This window comes from Alligator sinensis, unplaced genomic scaffold (assembly GCF_000455745.1).
Source record: "Alligator sinensis unplaced genomic scaffold, ASM45574v1 scaffold395_1, whole genome shotgun sequence".
In the NCBI taxonomy this organism is placed as follows: domain Eukaryota; kingdom Metazoa; phylum Chordata; order Crocodylia; family Alligatoridae; genus Alligator; species Alligator sinensis.
The window spans coordinates 283,791-298,638 of NW_005842232.1; the positions used below are offsets into that span (position 1 = coordinate 283,791).

At 38.4% G+C, this 14,848-nt stretch overlaps 1 protein-coding gene across 4 annotated transcripts in view; it reads right to left on the reverse strand.

Annotated features, from left to right (window-relative positions):
• Positions 1-1,235: 1,235 nt before the first annotated feature.
• Positions 1,236-14,848, reverse strand: part of LOC102385934 (P2Y purinoceptor 8-like) — a 53,107-nt gene continuing 39,494 nt past the window's right edge. For all 4 annotated transcript variants that reach the window (XM_006027308.3, XM_006027307.3, XM_025208496.1 and 1 more), the window contains one exon: positions 1,236-5,660. In XM_006027308.3, the coding sequence (XP_006027370.1) occupies positions 4,520-5,593 (1,074 nt within the window). In that variant the 5' untranslated portion in view covers positions 5,594-5,660 and the 3' untranslated portion in view covers positions 1,236-4,519. The remainder of the gene's footprint in view (positions 5,661-14,848) is intronic.

A 14,848-nucleotide genomic window follows, 5' to 3' on the forward strand; every position in this document is an offset into this window, starting at 1 on the left:
ATAGCTATGCTGGCAAAACTTGTAAGCACACATCAGGCTGATGTCTCAGAAGTTGCAGGAAGGCCATTGGCTTGGGACACTGGGGAGCTACAAGCAGAGAACTGTTAACACCCCCAGGGAGCTTCAGTTCCCAAAGAGTGAATAAAATATCCCAGCATAAGCTGAGAAGCAGAAAAAAAAGTATCAAAACTGGTTTAGTAATTAGATGCTTTGAAGCAAAAGGAGTTAACTCGTCCCAGCCTCATCAGGGACTTGCTGCAGGAGAAAGACTAGGGAGACTGCCGTTGCCTTAATACAAGCAGACACTGGCCCAAACAGGAGGCTGAGATCTATCAGACAGGAGTTTGTGGTCAGGCCTTTGTTGTCTAGTGGCATCTATAACTCTTTGTACTGTCTTATTCCTTATTGTACCTGTCACATGGTCTATGAACTATGTATTTAGAAACCAGAAATCCCCTGCTAGGTAGACTGAGGAAGTAATGTATCTAAGCAACCAGGTGTTTGAGACCACTGTGGCATGACAGCAGTGTTTAAGGTGACTTGCAGCATCTCACTAGCCATGAGAGGAATAAGAAATGGGGTCTGCACCTGAGAGTATGCCTGAAAAAGGAAGAGCTAGCATGCCAGTCACTACTAAGACCCACAGAGCTTGGAAACATGTAGGATTTAGTGATTGACTCCACCCACTACAGACTAGTGTCTAGCTAGTAAGCAAGACTGTAGTAGGATGTGACAGTGTCACCTCTAAAACCATTTTTTATTTGATACAGTGTGTTGTCAAGTATATTGGCACTATTTTTATGTTCCAAAGAGATAGCAAAATTCACAGCTATAGAGACTTAATATATATTTTTTCCAAATGGTAGTGAAAATGAATCACTGTGTAGATCCTGTGCAGAGAGGACAGTCTAATGGGGAGTCAATGACTTATTTTAGTGGTATTCTAAAATCTGTTTTTTGAATTCAGTTGTGGATAGTGTGTATGGCAATGTCAGCCCCTGGCTTTTAAAAAGTCAAGTAAAATTAACAGAAAGGCAAAAATCTCAGTCACCAAAGGTGCTTAGGAAACAAGAGAAAATGTTGAAGGAAATAGAAAAAATAGAAAAGCAGACAGAAATAGAAAATTAATACCTATTACTTCATACTTCCTTGGCCTGTATAGCTCCAAGCTTTGAAGTAACTTACATATGACATAGACACACAATGGAAACAACTTCCAATCATGTTTTTTTGCCTTTTTTTGTATTTATTTTATTACATGCACGCACAAACTGGCCAAAGTACTTTATAGCAATTAAAATAGTAGATCACACAAACCTAGAGAAAAAAATAGAAATCTATACAGTTATCCTGACATGACCCCTTCCCATAAAATTATCCCAGCCACCCAGAAAATAAAATAATCAAATATCTCTGAGCCATCTGTATCCCTTCAAATGAAGGTACCACCTACAAGGACTCCTCGTTAACATTGCAAACTATCTGATTCGCCTCAAAATAACTGGTTCCAAATCACACCTCACATAGAAAGGTTGGTAGACTTTAGGCATTTTAACCAAAAATTCAAATGATAGCAGTCATGGTAGGCCAACATATAAAGCCTCATCCAATATTCACAACTGTCAACTGAAAGTCTCCTAAATGAGCTTGCTCAGAGTTAAATCAACCTCAGTTAGAATCTACAAAGATATTGCTGAATTGTTTTGGCTCAGTTTTGTGGGAAACCTAGCATGTCCCTGACAAAAGTGGCATAAGCTCCTTTCCCCAAGATGAAACAAAAAAAAATTTTGGTGAGTGAGATCAGCTGCGGGAGGACTTCCCCCACCCGCCCCCGGTCAGGGAGAGCGGCTGCTGGGGGACCACCCCGCCCCGGGTTGCTGACTGGTGTCAGGGGGGCCATGACTCAAGAGGCACCAGTCACCCATGTGTCAATAACTTTGTGGCATTCCACAAAAGACCTTTCCAAGGGTCAAAGGACAATACCCTTGTTCTTTGAATACATCAGTTATAGATCTACTAGGAAATTAGCTTTACAGTCCACACCACTGAGTCCAAAAGGCAATATACATAAGGCCAGGTTCTGCATTCTTTATGCAGCGAAATATTCTTTGACTTGAATGGGAGTTTCCCTGAGTACCTACTCCAAAGTTTAATGCACGTACTCCCTAGGGGTGGCCTGTGGGCCCTTGCCCAGTCACCACTCCCCTCATCACTGCCTGTGATAGCAGTTAAAGTCTCAGGGCTCCCTCCTCTCTTCTCCAGCTTCCACTTTCGGTGCCTGCTCCCAGGACCAGACCAATGTGCAGTGCAGTGCAGGGAGCAGAGGGTGAGCCTGAGGCCGTGCAGGTCCATGGTGCAGTGGTGGCTGGGGGAGCATCTGCACAGGTATATGGTGTAGCGGTGGGGTGGGGCACCTGCATGCCCACATGTTATATTGGGGATACATCCATATGGCATGCAGCCTGGGAGACCTGTGGCTCACCTTGTCTAAGGCAAGTCATATTTTTACAAAGTTTTGTGCATGTATTATATTTTATACATCTTATTTTACTTTCTTTTTAGAAGTAGATGTTGGATAGCTTCCTACTCATTCAAAAATGTAAACTTTATATGAAACACTTTAAAATATCACTAGAATATTATATGAAATATTCAGATAATTTCAGAACAAAATCACTATACGCATTGTTTTTCATCTTGGGTATAATCTCCACTGGTACTTGACTTTTTGATTGGGGATTAAAGGCAGAAGGAAATCCTTACAAAGTTAGATACAAGTTTTTTTCAGTGTTTTTTGTTACTTAGCAAATATAACAAAAAATGGACTTTAGAGTGTAGGCAGTGCAATAGTTTAATGATAGAACAAAGACCTATTCACCTCAAAAGGACTGGGTTCAAATCTTGCCTTAATTGGAAAGTCAAGTAGATGGCAGTGATCTAATCTTGAAACTGTTGATCAGAGGCAGGGGTTCTGTGTGATACCTTGTATTAGACCAATTGAATAGTTGGGAGAAACACCCAATAAGATTTTTGGCATCAAGGTTTTTTCCTCAGGCCTGAGAAAGATACAGGTTCAGTTGTGCCGCAAAGCTTGCTTGTTCCTTTTGCCAGAATGAAACAACATTTTAAATAAATAATTAGGAACAAATATTTTGAGAAGTTTAACAAAATCTTTAGTTACCATGTTTCCAATAATTATTCAGTTGCAGATCTAGGTAAAGTATGACACAATGTACTGCAACACAATAGGTCAGGATATTGAAATAGGTAGTTCTGAACATATCGTTGTCTAATAATCCTGAGTACCTAATTAGTACCCAGGAAAGTGGTGCATGTCAACTGTCCATACCCTTTCTTTCGTTCCTTTTTTCATTTGTTTGTTCATTCCTTTATTCTTTCTCTTATCTCTCTCTCTTTCTCTCTTTCTGCTTGTTTGCCTGTCTGCCTCCTGAAACAAATGCAGTTCCAATATGGGAAGATCAAAATCAAATCTAGTGATATCAGGACTTATGAGAAGAGTTTAGAGACAGGATCTTCAGGTGGGTTATATTAGCCAGATGGCCATGACTGGCAATATTCCCATTTCAAATTGTTAAGAATCTGGACCATAAACTTTGAGGAAAGTGAAAATTCTGTCCATAAATCAAATAATGCAATATTCTCATGGTTTGTAATGGGAATTTAGTTTAAGGGGACCACAAAATTTGTTGTATTTTAAATTGGTGTAAAATAACCTGAGTAACAGCAGCAACATTATTACTGTAGTGGGTTGGTGTATGCAAATTGCTACTTAAACTATCCGTATCTCACTCTCAGAAATGTCAGTTTTTAAGAATGTTATGATGTAACCTGTCTAGCAGTTGGGGTATTTATGTGGCTTAAGGTACTGATGTTGGTCTTCAATACTTGCTTTGTCTTATGAGATATTGTGATATTTGAAATTGAAATAAAAATATTAACCTAACTAACCACTTTTAAGATTAATGTGGTTAGTAAAGGATGTGTAAAAATCAAGAGTGCAAAATATCAGTGTTGTGATGACTTCACAGTGGCTATACATAATGCATCCATGATAAAATCATTCTTTTGCTATTACAAGATAAGAAAGCAATATCTAAATATACACATTATTTACAAAACTATCTCCCTGTGCCCAAACACATTCTAATATAATTTTTATACAGGAATTTTTAATAAACACTGGGAATAATTAACCTTTGATTGAAGGGTTTTTTTGCTTATTGTCTGCTATCTAATTACAGTTACACTCCATAAAATAATATCTTGCACTTGAATCCTTGGAGTTTCACTGGATCATTTCTCTCCTCTGATGACTTTGGTTCATCTTACTCTTTCTTATGCAGTCCTGTGTGTTTCCAAGATGAAATGGTAATTTAAGATAATGCATGAAATACTTTCTATTTGACATCACTGGATTCCGATTGCTGTGGGAAAGGTTTTTGCAGGATACCAGGTAAAAACAGTTTTCATGCTACTTTTCCACTTCCGGGGTCTGTGGTTAAAAAACACTTTCTTGCCTTTGCAAACATACCTTAACTCCCTCTATCCCTTCCATTGGCCCACTTGACATTGACCTGGCTGACATTGTCCTGGCAGAGAATAAACTTTCCCTCCTGATATCGAAATTGTCACTGACTGATACTTTACGACCAAACACCTGTTTGAATTTTTGGTAAAATTCTTTGGATGCAAAGTAGTAAATGAATGGATCAAGGCAATTGTTCAGGCAACTGAGGCACAGGGTGAGCTTGTAAGCAGGGTAGAAACTCTTGTTATAAAAGATACGGTTGATCATATGTACAAGTAAAATAAAGTTATTAGGAGCAAAGCAAGTGATAAACACCAAGAGGACTATTCCAGCCAGGTAAATAGATCTTGTTGTTTGTCTGTTACCATGGGTGTTAGAGGTCTGAACAAGCTTCCGAATAGTGCCAACGTAGCAGGCTACAGTCACAATAAACGGGATCAGGAAGAGGAAAACAAACAGGGTGAGAAGAAAGATTGCCCATTGTAACATGCTGGGTAGCATGTCCCGTTTGAGAACATCAAAACAAGTTACAATCTTCAGTTCTTGCACATCATAGGTTAGGTCTTTGATTGCCAGTGGGTGCAGGGCTATCATTAAAATGATCCATATTCCAACGCAGGCAGCAAATGCATATCTCTTCCTTCTCCACTTAATTAACTTCATAGGATACACTACACCCAAGTACCGCTCTACGCTGATGCAGGTCATGGTGAGTATAGAAGAATACATGTTGGAGTAGAACATCACTGTTACTAAGCTGCACAATTTCTTACCAAAGATCCAATGGTTGCCATATATATGGTAAATAATCTGGAAGGGAAAACAGCTTGCCAAGGCAAGATCTGTGATGCTGAGGTTGATCATGAAGATCACTGAGGGTGTTCTGGGTTTGATGTGCCAGCAGAGCACCCAAAGCGAGAACAGATTACCGGGGATGCTGATTAAAGCTACCAAGCTGTATACTATTGGGAGGGTGTACATAATAGCTTTATTCTGAAGCATCGCCAGAGTATCATTGTCCAGGTGGTTTGTGTTATTATCCATTATTCACAAAGAAGTTGTTGATTCTGAAAATCCTGTTGGCTCATATCATGAATGTTCCATTAAAAATCTAGGGAACAAATGGAAGGGATAAAAAAGAGATATGTCAAAATAGTAGATAAGAACAGACTCTTCCTATTAATGAAATGTAAAAAGTAGCATAATTCAAGTTTGTGTTTCAATTCAATTTTGGATTGAACTATATTTTATATCAAAATGATTTCTTAAAAATATTATATGTGCAGTCCAGATACTATTAAAATCAATGGCAAAACTCCTATTAACTTTAATTTATCCTCAAAATTCTGGTTGACCTTTATGATTTCAGCTGCATCTTCCTGTTTCTGTTCAACTAAAGCAATCCTGCCTCTTTTGGATTAGAATAGCTTTACCTCTTACGCCAATACTTTCCTGCTTTTGTTCAGTTCCATAGCAACACAAATCAGTTAAGTACCAAAGATATTACTTACCTTAAAATGGAAAACTATTGAGTTATTGATCTTTAATACCTTCAAAACATAAACGAAAAAGGTAGAAAAGTACTAGCTAAGAGCATGCACACTCTAGCTTTCACAAGATGCAATTCACCAAATAAATGAGGAATGGTACCATAAAGGTTTGGATTGGCTTACAGGACAGAGGCGTTAGCCAAACTAGAATTAATAAATTACATTCTAGTAAAAAGAAAAGCTGAAGGTGTTCTACTATATCCAGCCCTGTGTTTCCAAGATGAAAGTTATTAAAATATCTTATTTAACAATAATTGTTATCTGATAATAGGGATTTTGCAGAAATCTCAGTCATCTCCTTTCAGCTTTGTAGGCTCCAACCTACATGACCATTGGCTTTGTCCTTATATAGAAAGTTTTCCTTCAGCAGTACTATCACTTATGTCATCAGGTTATCATTATTTATTTCTTATACTAGAACAGCAGCTTGCAGTTTTCCCTTTATTGTATCTGTTTTTGTTTACTTAGTATGTATTTTTCACATTATTCTGTGTGATTTTATGACCCCATCTGTGACCAAACACATCCTCCTTTTATGTCTCTAGTTGTCTAATCTGAAAATTCATTACATAAAGTTGAGAAGCAACGTTAATGTTTTTCAGTTTAAAACTTCATTAGGGATTGGTTTAGTATTAGATTCACCACCTATTTTCCTGAAGTTACCTGTTTCCAAAACAATTCAAATCAGTAAAGTTGTAGGATTAAAGAGCAAGGAGATTTTTTCCAGAATTGTTTGAATATATTGACTCTGTGTTTATATTTGTACAAATAAAAACCTCCTCTGTCACACACTAAACATATATAGTTCTGTCACCAAAATGTATTTTATAATTGTGCTGGCATTTCAGTGGCAAGCACATTGAAACTGTGATTGACTAGAGCAGTGATTCTTACCTAGGTGCCTTGAGATCCTTTCAAGGGTGCCATGCAATGTTAGGTGTGCAAACGTGATTCACAACATAAATACAGAAATTTCAAATAGGAATTCATAGTTTCAAAACCATTCTGACCTGTTGTGGGCTTTCTGAATTCATTACAACAGACAAATTGCTCTTCTGTTTTTCTGTAGTCAAAAACTAAGAACCGGAATTTGGGAGGGGTATCCTGAGACTATCAAAGCATGCCTTGAGTAAAAAAAGGTTGAGAATCACTGCGCTAGAAAAACAGAACAATTGATCAACTGACTCAGGATTTTTCAGATAAGAAAACAAAGAGGAATCATTGCCAATCACCTTGCTATCTGCACTGTCCAAAGGCAAGTGTTTAAACAGTGAATACAATTTGTATTTTTATGAAACATTGTATGGATTGATTTATATCAGTTTAACTTTTGATGATAAAACTGCATGGGTCTTCTGAGACACTCTGCAGACTCAGTATAGGAAGAATTACTTTCCGATTCCAGTTGTTTTTGGCCATTGATATGCAAAGAATTATGGTATTTGAATCCCAAAATCTGTTTTTTCTTCTAAACTGTAACATCATGTAAAGATAGCAGGTGGTAGGAGGTAAGATATCTTTCCCTCCAATTGATAGAAAATGCAAATCATATAGTAGAAGGAGTACGCTGAAGCCCTAGAAATAGACACAGGATAAGACCGGGGGTTTCTTGTCACGGAAGAGTAGCACTAAAAGAAATATGTCTACTTTCTTCATATTAAAAGTGCTAGAGAAAACAGATGTTTTTCTTTTTACACATTTGTTCTTTTCCTGTTGTTAATGTGAAATGCACCTATGAAAATTGTAGCAAGAACTGCTGAAAAATGGTATTACTGTTTCATGAAAAATACCATGATTTTTAATCATGGTACACTAATTATTCTATCCAAACTCAGGTTAGAGTATGAAACACAATGTTTCAAATCTTTTTATGAGACAAAAATTCAAAATGTTTCATTTATAATCTGTCAAAACATTCTTTCAATATTCTGATCCATTTTATGTCAAAATAAAATGATTTATATAAAAAAGTCAAAATACTTAATGTTCTTAGGTTTGATACATTTTGTGAGACAAGATGCAGCAATCAAAAACACAAAGGGCAGCATATGAGTATAGGAAAGATCAAAAAGGAATGGAAAACTGAAAAAACCCCTCAAAAATAGAAAATCTTCAATGGAATTTTTTGTTGAAAAAATGTGTTAACGTGAACATGATTTTAAAAAAGACCCTTGCTTTCTACACAATTGCATTTGTCAATGGAAAAAGTTGTATTGACTTTTCTTTTTGATTAGGATTGATATACTTAATGCCCCATCAGGGTAGTGTAATTTAGGAACATGAATTTCTATTGTCATATGGGATGATGGGGCGACATTCACATGCATCTGTCTGATTCACCGATGTGATGTACCCATTTACAGTTGGGCCAACTGTGGTAGTACTTGTCAAAATCCCACCCAAAGCTTGACGCATTCCTCCGGAGCTATAGTATGATGCGTTAACTGCTCTGCCACTATGCTCCAGCAATAGATTTTTTTTTTCATAGCCCAATAAAGTAAGCACATTGGACTGAACAGGAAAGCTTAAAATTTAAGCAACAGACAGGCATGGCAATTGGTTAAAAAGAAACAAATCAGCACTACAGTTAAAGGACAGGATGTAGAAGGTAAAGCATCTGCTGAGGATTTGATTTTAAATGGACCTCTCTGATTTCTCCCTTGATAACATGACTCTGGGCAAATATTGGAGATATGGTACTCAAGTGAATGGATTTTTTTCCAGAGGAGGAATGGAAGAAAGATCATTGTGCAAGGAGAAGTAGCAATACTTTGGAAATAGCTTGCTAGAGCAAGGGTTTCTTTAAAAGAGGAAAAGAACACATCTTAGTCACTGTTCCTGGACCACAGGATTGTCAGTTTAGGTTCCGATTAAACTAAGTCTAAATAATTATTTTAAACAAAAAAATGTATATTCTCTCACATACACTCACACTTCTTTTCCAGTGCATTGGGGGCGGGGGGAGGGAGCCATGGCAAAAAAGAGCAAGATGAAAAGCACAGCTGTGCCACAAACTTCTGCCTCCATCAATGTAGATCCCTACTCATAGAGAGCAGAACAATGAGCAGGCTTGGCTCCCTAGCTGCTGCTACTCAGGACCCTGCCACACGCTCAAATTAAAGTTGGATTGCAACCAGCTATAACGTTGCCACACATTTTCAAGTCCTAACTTTGTAGCTGTTTGGTTACAATTATAGCTAAACATTTTGGACATTTTGATGGTGTGAAAATTACTTTACATATGTGGCAGTCTAAATTTACTGTGTGATTAATCAGTTAATTGTGTAATATATGTCATGTGTGGCTGGGGCCTCAGTTACTACAAGGAATTCTTTTTTTCTTTATCTTTCATTTAAAAAACAAGGTGTATAGTCTATTCTGGTGCATGTTGTATGTGAGAAAATATGGCATGTTATCTGCTTTGCTGAATAAGGATGGACTTATCATGATTGTGAAAGTTAAGCATGTGCTTTACTGAAACAGGGTCTAAAATAATTGGTGCTGCTTTGCCATGGTAATAACCTTAATCTGATTAATTTAACTTCTAAAACAAAGGTTACAATATTGATTGCAATCATAGGCAGTGATGTTTATCACTTCAGGAATTGGTTACTGACGCTTTGCTTTTCCTCGGGAAAATGATGTGTTCTTACATTGAGATAGTTATCTCAGTAAAAAATACCAGCAGAACCTGTGCACTGTAGTTTTTACCTCAGTGTAGCTAGACAAGACAAACAGAGGTAAAAAACTCAGAAGGAAGAAATATTAGGATTAGCCCAATCAACCAACACTGCAGTATAAATTACCCATGCCTTGCCTCCATTAAGATTTTATATTGTAATGATTATTTGAATGTAAAAGAAAAACAAAACACACCTATTTTTGCAGTGAAGACATAGCCTGAGACAATTACCATAGGGACCTCGAACCTGAGTCCTTTCCATGGTAATCTGGCCACAAGCTGGCCTTACCTAGTCAGTGTAGCAACTGTTTTGTATTACTGTGTTCTGCTTTTCTTCTGAAGTCCCTTTTTGTGTTTCCTGTGGCAGCTCACAAATGGTGGAGTCAACCGAACATATGCTTGTTTTCTTTTCTGCTTTCTCTTCCTTATAATATATTGTGTGGGTTTTTTCCAGTTCTAATTTAACTAGATGGGAATAAAACAGGACTTTAAATTGTTTCTTTGTTTTACGAATGTAATGTTGTTTTCTTTGTTTTTCTCTTTGAGTTTTCTTTTCTATTGCCCATCTCCTCTGTATTTCCTTATATGTTTCTATGCCAGAAGCAATGCTGCAAGTTTAAGGATGTTTCCCTTAACACATATTGAGAATTACTCAGTTACACTGGGCTTAAGTGGTGTTTTGGCTTGATTTCTGGCTCCTAACATGCGATTCCCTTACAGAAGTACTTCTTTTCTGAACTCACCATTTATTTCTGAGTCCCTCTTGGCCTAGCTATACTTTCCTTCCAGTTTTGCCACCCCTGAATTCCTCTGGCAGTGATTTTGAAGGGGGCCACCTTCCTGGTATCTGTGACAGAACTTGGTGAGGCTTGGGTCTTTGGTCTGGCTCAGTTAAGATCAGGACCTTCACATCAGGTGGAAGATAGTCACCACAGTCAGATGCTCTAAGGTATTTAGGTGCCTAATCCCCACTGAAGTCAATAAAAGGTATCTAAATACCTTTGAGGATTTGGGCCTAAACCTTCTAGGAACTGATGCTGCTGATTTGTACTAAAGTTTCTACTGCCATTTACTTCACACTGGGTGTCTCTACACATGCACTTTAATACACAGTAGACCATTTTATTGTGCATTAAAGTGTCACATAAAAAACCATGACATTATGCTCATGCACAGTAAAACAGTCTACTGCACATTAAGCATAACTAAACACCATGCACATATGCTGCTGTGCATTAGTGAAACCTAATGCACAGTAATTTAGTAACTCATTAGAGGGCACTTAGACATATGCAGGGAGCCTGCTCCAATGTGCTGGATTTTCGATTAATCGAGTCTGCTGAAGCACATAAATTAATGCGCTCTGGCAGCCTCTCATGTTAGCTCCATCAGCAGCACAGCATGCCTCTGCAATGAGAAAATGGCAGCGGTGAGCTTTGAACTAAAACACATTTGATGTGCTTTAGTTCAAAGTGTGCCACCACCTTTTTCTCAGTGTGGAAACACACTGTGCTGCTGATACTCAATGTGCGGGTGCTTTTAATTAGCACGGCTTGCTAATTAAAAGCACCCAGTGCTACAACAGGAACACATGGAAAAATGCCCATAGGTATTAAATTGAATGCACTTTAGAAAAGGTGCATTAATATGCATGTGTAGACTCGCCCACTATTTCCTAGTGTCTGAGGTATTGAAAATGTCTGCTGCAATCAAAGCTCTCTGAGCCTGTGATTTGGATTGTATTAAAAGGGCAGAACTCTTAATTGCCTGACCTTCTTTAGAAAAACAAAACAAAAAAAAAATGGCATGTCATCTTATGTTGTGTTCACATGTCCATGGATTCGGGTGTGCACTTCTGGAAAAATAATAACATTACATAGCTAAACTATTTCTTACTGTCTATCTTTTGGCTTTAGAAAGCAAATCAATTCCCCTTTTTATTTTGCATTTAAGTTTCTTTTGAGTAAAGTACAAAACATGAATAAAGAAACCAAAACATAGATTTCGCTGCAAGAACGGGCATGTAAGATAGCTAACTTGAGGTTAAAAAGTGACGTAAAGTCCTTCTGGAGATAAAAAGGAGCTTTATGTTTTACCTCAATGTAGTGAGTCAAACTGAACCTCACTGGGAGTATAGAATTGACCTCAACCAGCTAAGCCAATGTGAAAATTTTGGAAAAAATGATCAAAGAGACCATTCTTGACAAGCTGGCTGATGGCAACATCCTGAGGGACAGCCATCATGGGTTTGTTGTGGGTACGTCTTGCTTTACTAATCTCATCTCCTTCTATGACCAGGTGACATATCACCTGGACAAGGAAGAAGAGATTGACATCATATATCTGGACTTTAAAAAAGCCTTTGATCTGGTGTCCCATGATCTCCTCATGGAAAAATTAGCCAACTGTGGCCTTGGCTACATCACAGTCTGGTGGCTGGGGAATTGGCTCTGAGGTCAGACCCAGAGAGTGCTAGTCAATGGAAGTGAATCATCATGGCACTCTGTGACCAGTGGTGTCCTCAAAGGCTCCGCCCTTGGACTTGTACTCTTTAATGTCTTTATTAATAATGTGGACACTGGTGTCAGAAGCAGACTGGCCAAGTCCACTGATGACGCCAAAACTTTGGGGTAGAGTGTCCATACCCAAAGACAAGCCGGTGATCCAGGCTGGCCTTGATAGGCTTAGAAAGTGGGCGGATAAAAACCTGATAACATTCAATACAGATAAATGCAAGGTACCCCACCTCAAGGGAAAAAAATTCCGCATCACGCTTATAAGCTCAGCAGTGCTACGCTCGCTGGCACCATAGCCAAAAAGGACTTGGGGGTCATGATTGACCACAAGATGAATACAAGCCACCAATGCAATGTTGCAGCTGGTAAAGCAAACAAAACTCTGGCTTGCATCCATAGATGCTTCTCAAGCAAATCTCAGGATGTCATCCTCCCACTGTACTCATCCTTGGTGAGGTCGCAGCTGGAGTACTGCATCTAATTCTGGACTCCACAGTTCAAAAAAGGATGTGGAAAAGCTTGAGAGAGTCCAGAAGAGAGCCATGCACATAATCAGAGGGCAGAAAAACAGACCTTATGATGAGGGGCTGAGAGGTACGGGACTCTTCAGCCTGAAAAAGCGCAGGCTTAGGGGAGACCTGGTGGCAGCCTATAAGTATATAAGTGGTGTAAATCAGGATCTGGGGGAATGCCTGTTCACCAGAGCACTCCAAGGGATGACAAGGTCCAATGGTCACAGACTCCTCCAAGACCATTTTAGGTTGGACATAAGAAAAAACGTCTTTACTGTCCAAGCCCTCAAGGCCTGGAATAGACTCCCTCTGGAGGTGGTGCAAGCACCTATTCTGGACTCTTTTAAGAAACGTTTGAACACTTATTTTGCTGGGATCCTTCGACCCCAGATGACTTCCTGCCCCTGGGGCAGGGGGCTGGACTCGATGATCTTCCGAGGTCCCTTGCAGTTCTAATGTCTATGTAATCTTGTCAGTGGAATCTTGTCAATGGAAACAGTGTCTTGTTTTCATTAGGATCTGACATCAAGGTAGTCCTCTTGGTGTAGAAGCATCTTATTTTTGCAGTGAGGACATAACCCAAATGTATAAATATTACCTATTCCCTTGTAATACAGAACTGAGAACCTATGTAAGAAACCTGCAAGAAACGAACTTCCTGACTATAGCAGTTCAAGAAAAACATCTACTTTTGCAAGAGAAAACATATAATTCTGTCTCATAAAATGTATTTCACCTGTCAAAGTGAGAGGAAGGAAATGGCCAGTTGGAGACAATGGAAGTGGCCAAACTTGCAAGAGCTAACAAAACAATTCTTATTAAATATGGAATTTAAACACACATGGGAGGGTAGAAACACCATGAAAAAAATTGTACAAATCTGATAGCACTGCTGAAGAAGTAGCATAAACAGCTAACTTTTAGTTTCCTGTGTCTTTCCTGGACCTCTTGTGTTTCCACAGATCACTATTTCACATCGTTCAGAATTTCTCAGAAGTATTTTTTAAAACAATGTCTATCTTTGGTAAAGACTGAGTCAGCGACTTTGAGAGCTCTAAGCTCAACATGGTTGCAGCAGCCATAGCTATTTTATATATCAGGCCAGTCAAATTGCTCAGAGCAAAATCCACAGTCACAAAACGTTCATGTCTGTAGGACCTTGTCTATACAAGAGGCAAGATGCTCAGCAGGTATAAATCTGATGTCAGTGGAGCCAGGTTGATTTACACCAGTTGATGATCTATTTCTTGGACTTCTATTGTTGCCAGGCTGGGAATTTCCAAAGAAATGCCCTCATACCTGTCTGTGAATTAGGTGTCACAGTCAGAGGCATAACAGGGCAGCTCTGTACCTTAAGCAGCACTAGTTGCAGTACTAATGGGTCAGCTGCTGCTGAGATGGGGGCTATTTTTTAACCTCCCCCCCACTACGGTGGCACCCAGGATTGTTGCATTGGTTTCCCTTCCCCTCTCCCTCTTTTAAATTACACTACTGGTGATAGTTACATTTTTCATGTTGTAAACTGCATCACATTAAACTAATGCCAAACTGTACCTACATGTTCATTGTCCTATTGACACCTGACCCATGTTGATTTAGCTTAGCTTGACTTATTGATACGGAGAATTAAGCTAAAGTGCTATAGGTTTCAGTAAAATTAAGTATACCTACAAAACTCTGAACAATTTCCAGTGATGTAGCTTATAACTTTATCCAATGATGCAGGTTATAACTTCCAATGATGTAGTTTATAATATTTGGCTTTCCTATGAGTATTCACAGAAGTTATAGTCCTTAACTTAAACTGTTTTTTAAATAGTTTTAGCTAAATCATTGTAAAGGAAACCCTGAATAGATCAGAGTAAAAATCAGAGCAAAAACACATATTTTAGCACAACAGGGACTAAATTTAGTTTGTCTTAAACCAGAAATTAATGCGAAACTGAAAAAAAAATCCACATAGTAGTTTGTTCCCATTTAACTACTTGGGTTTTACTTCACTTTTAAAATGATGTTGCTTTCTCATGTGGACAAACCCC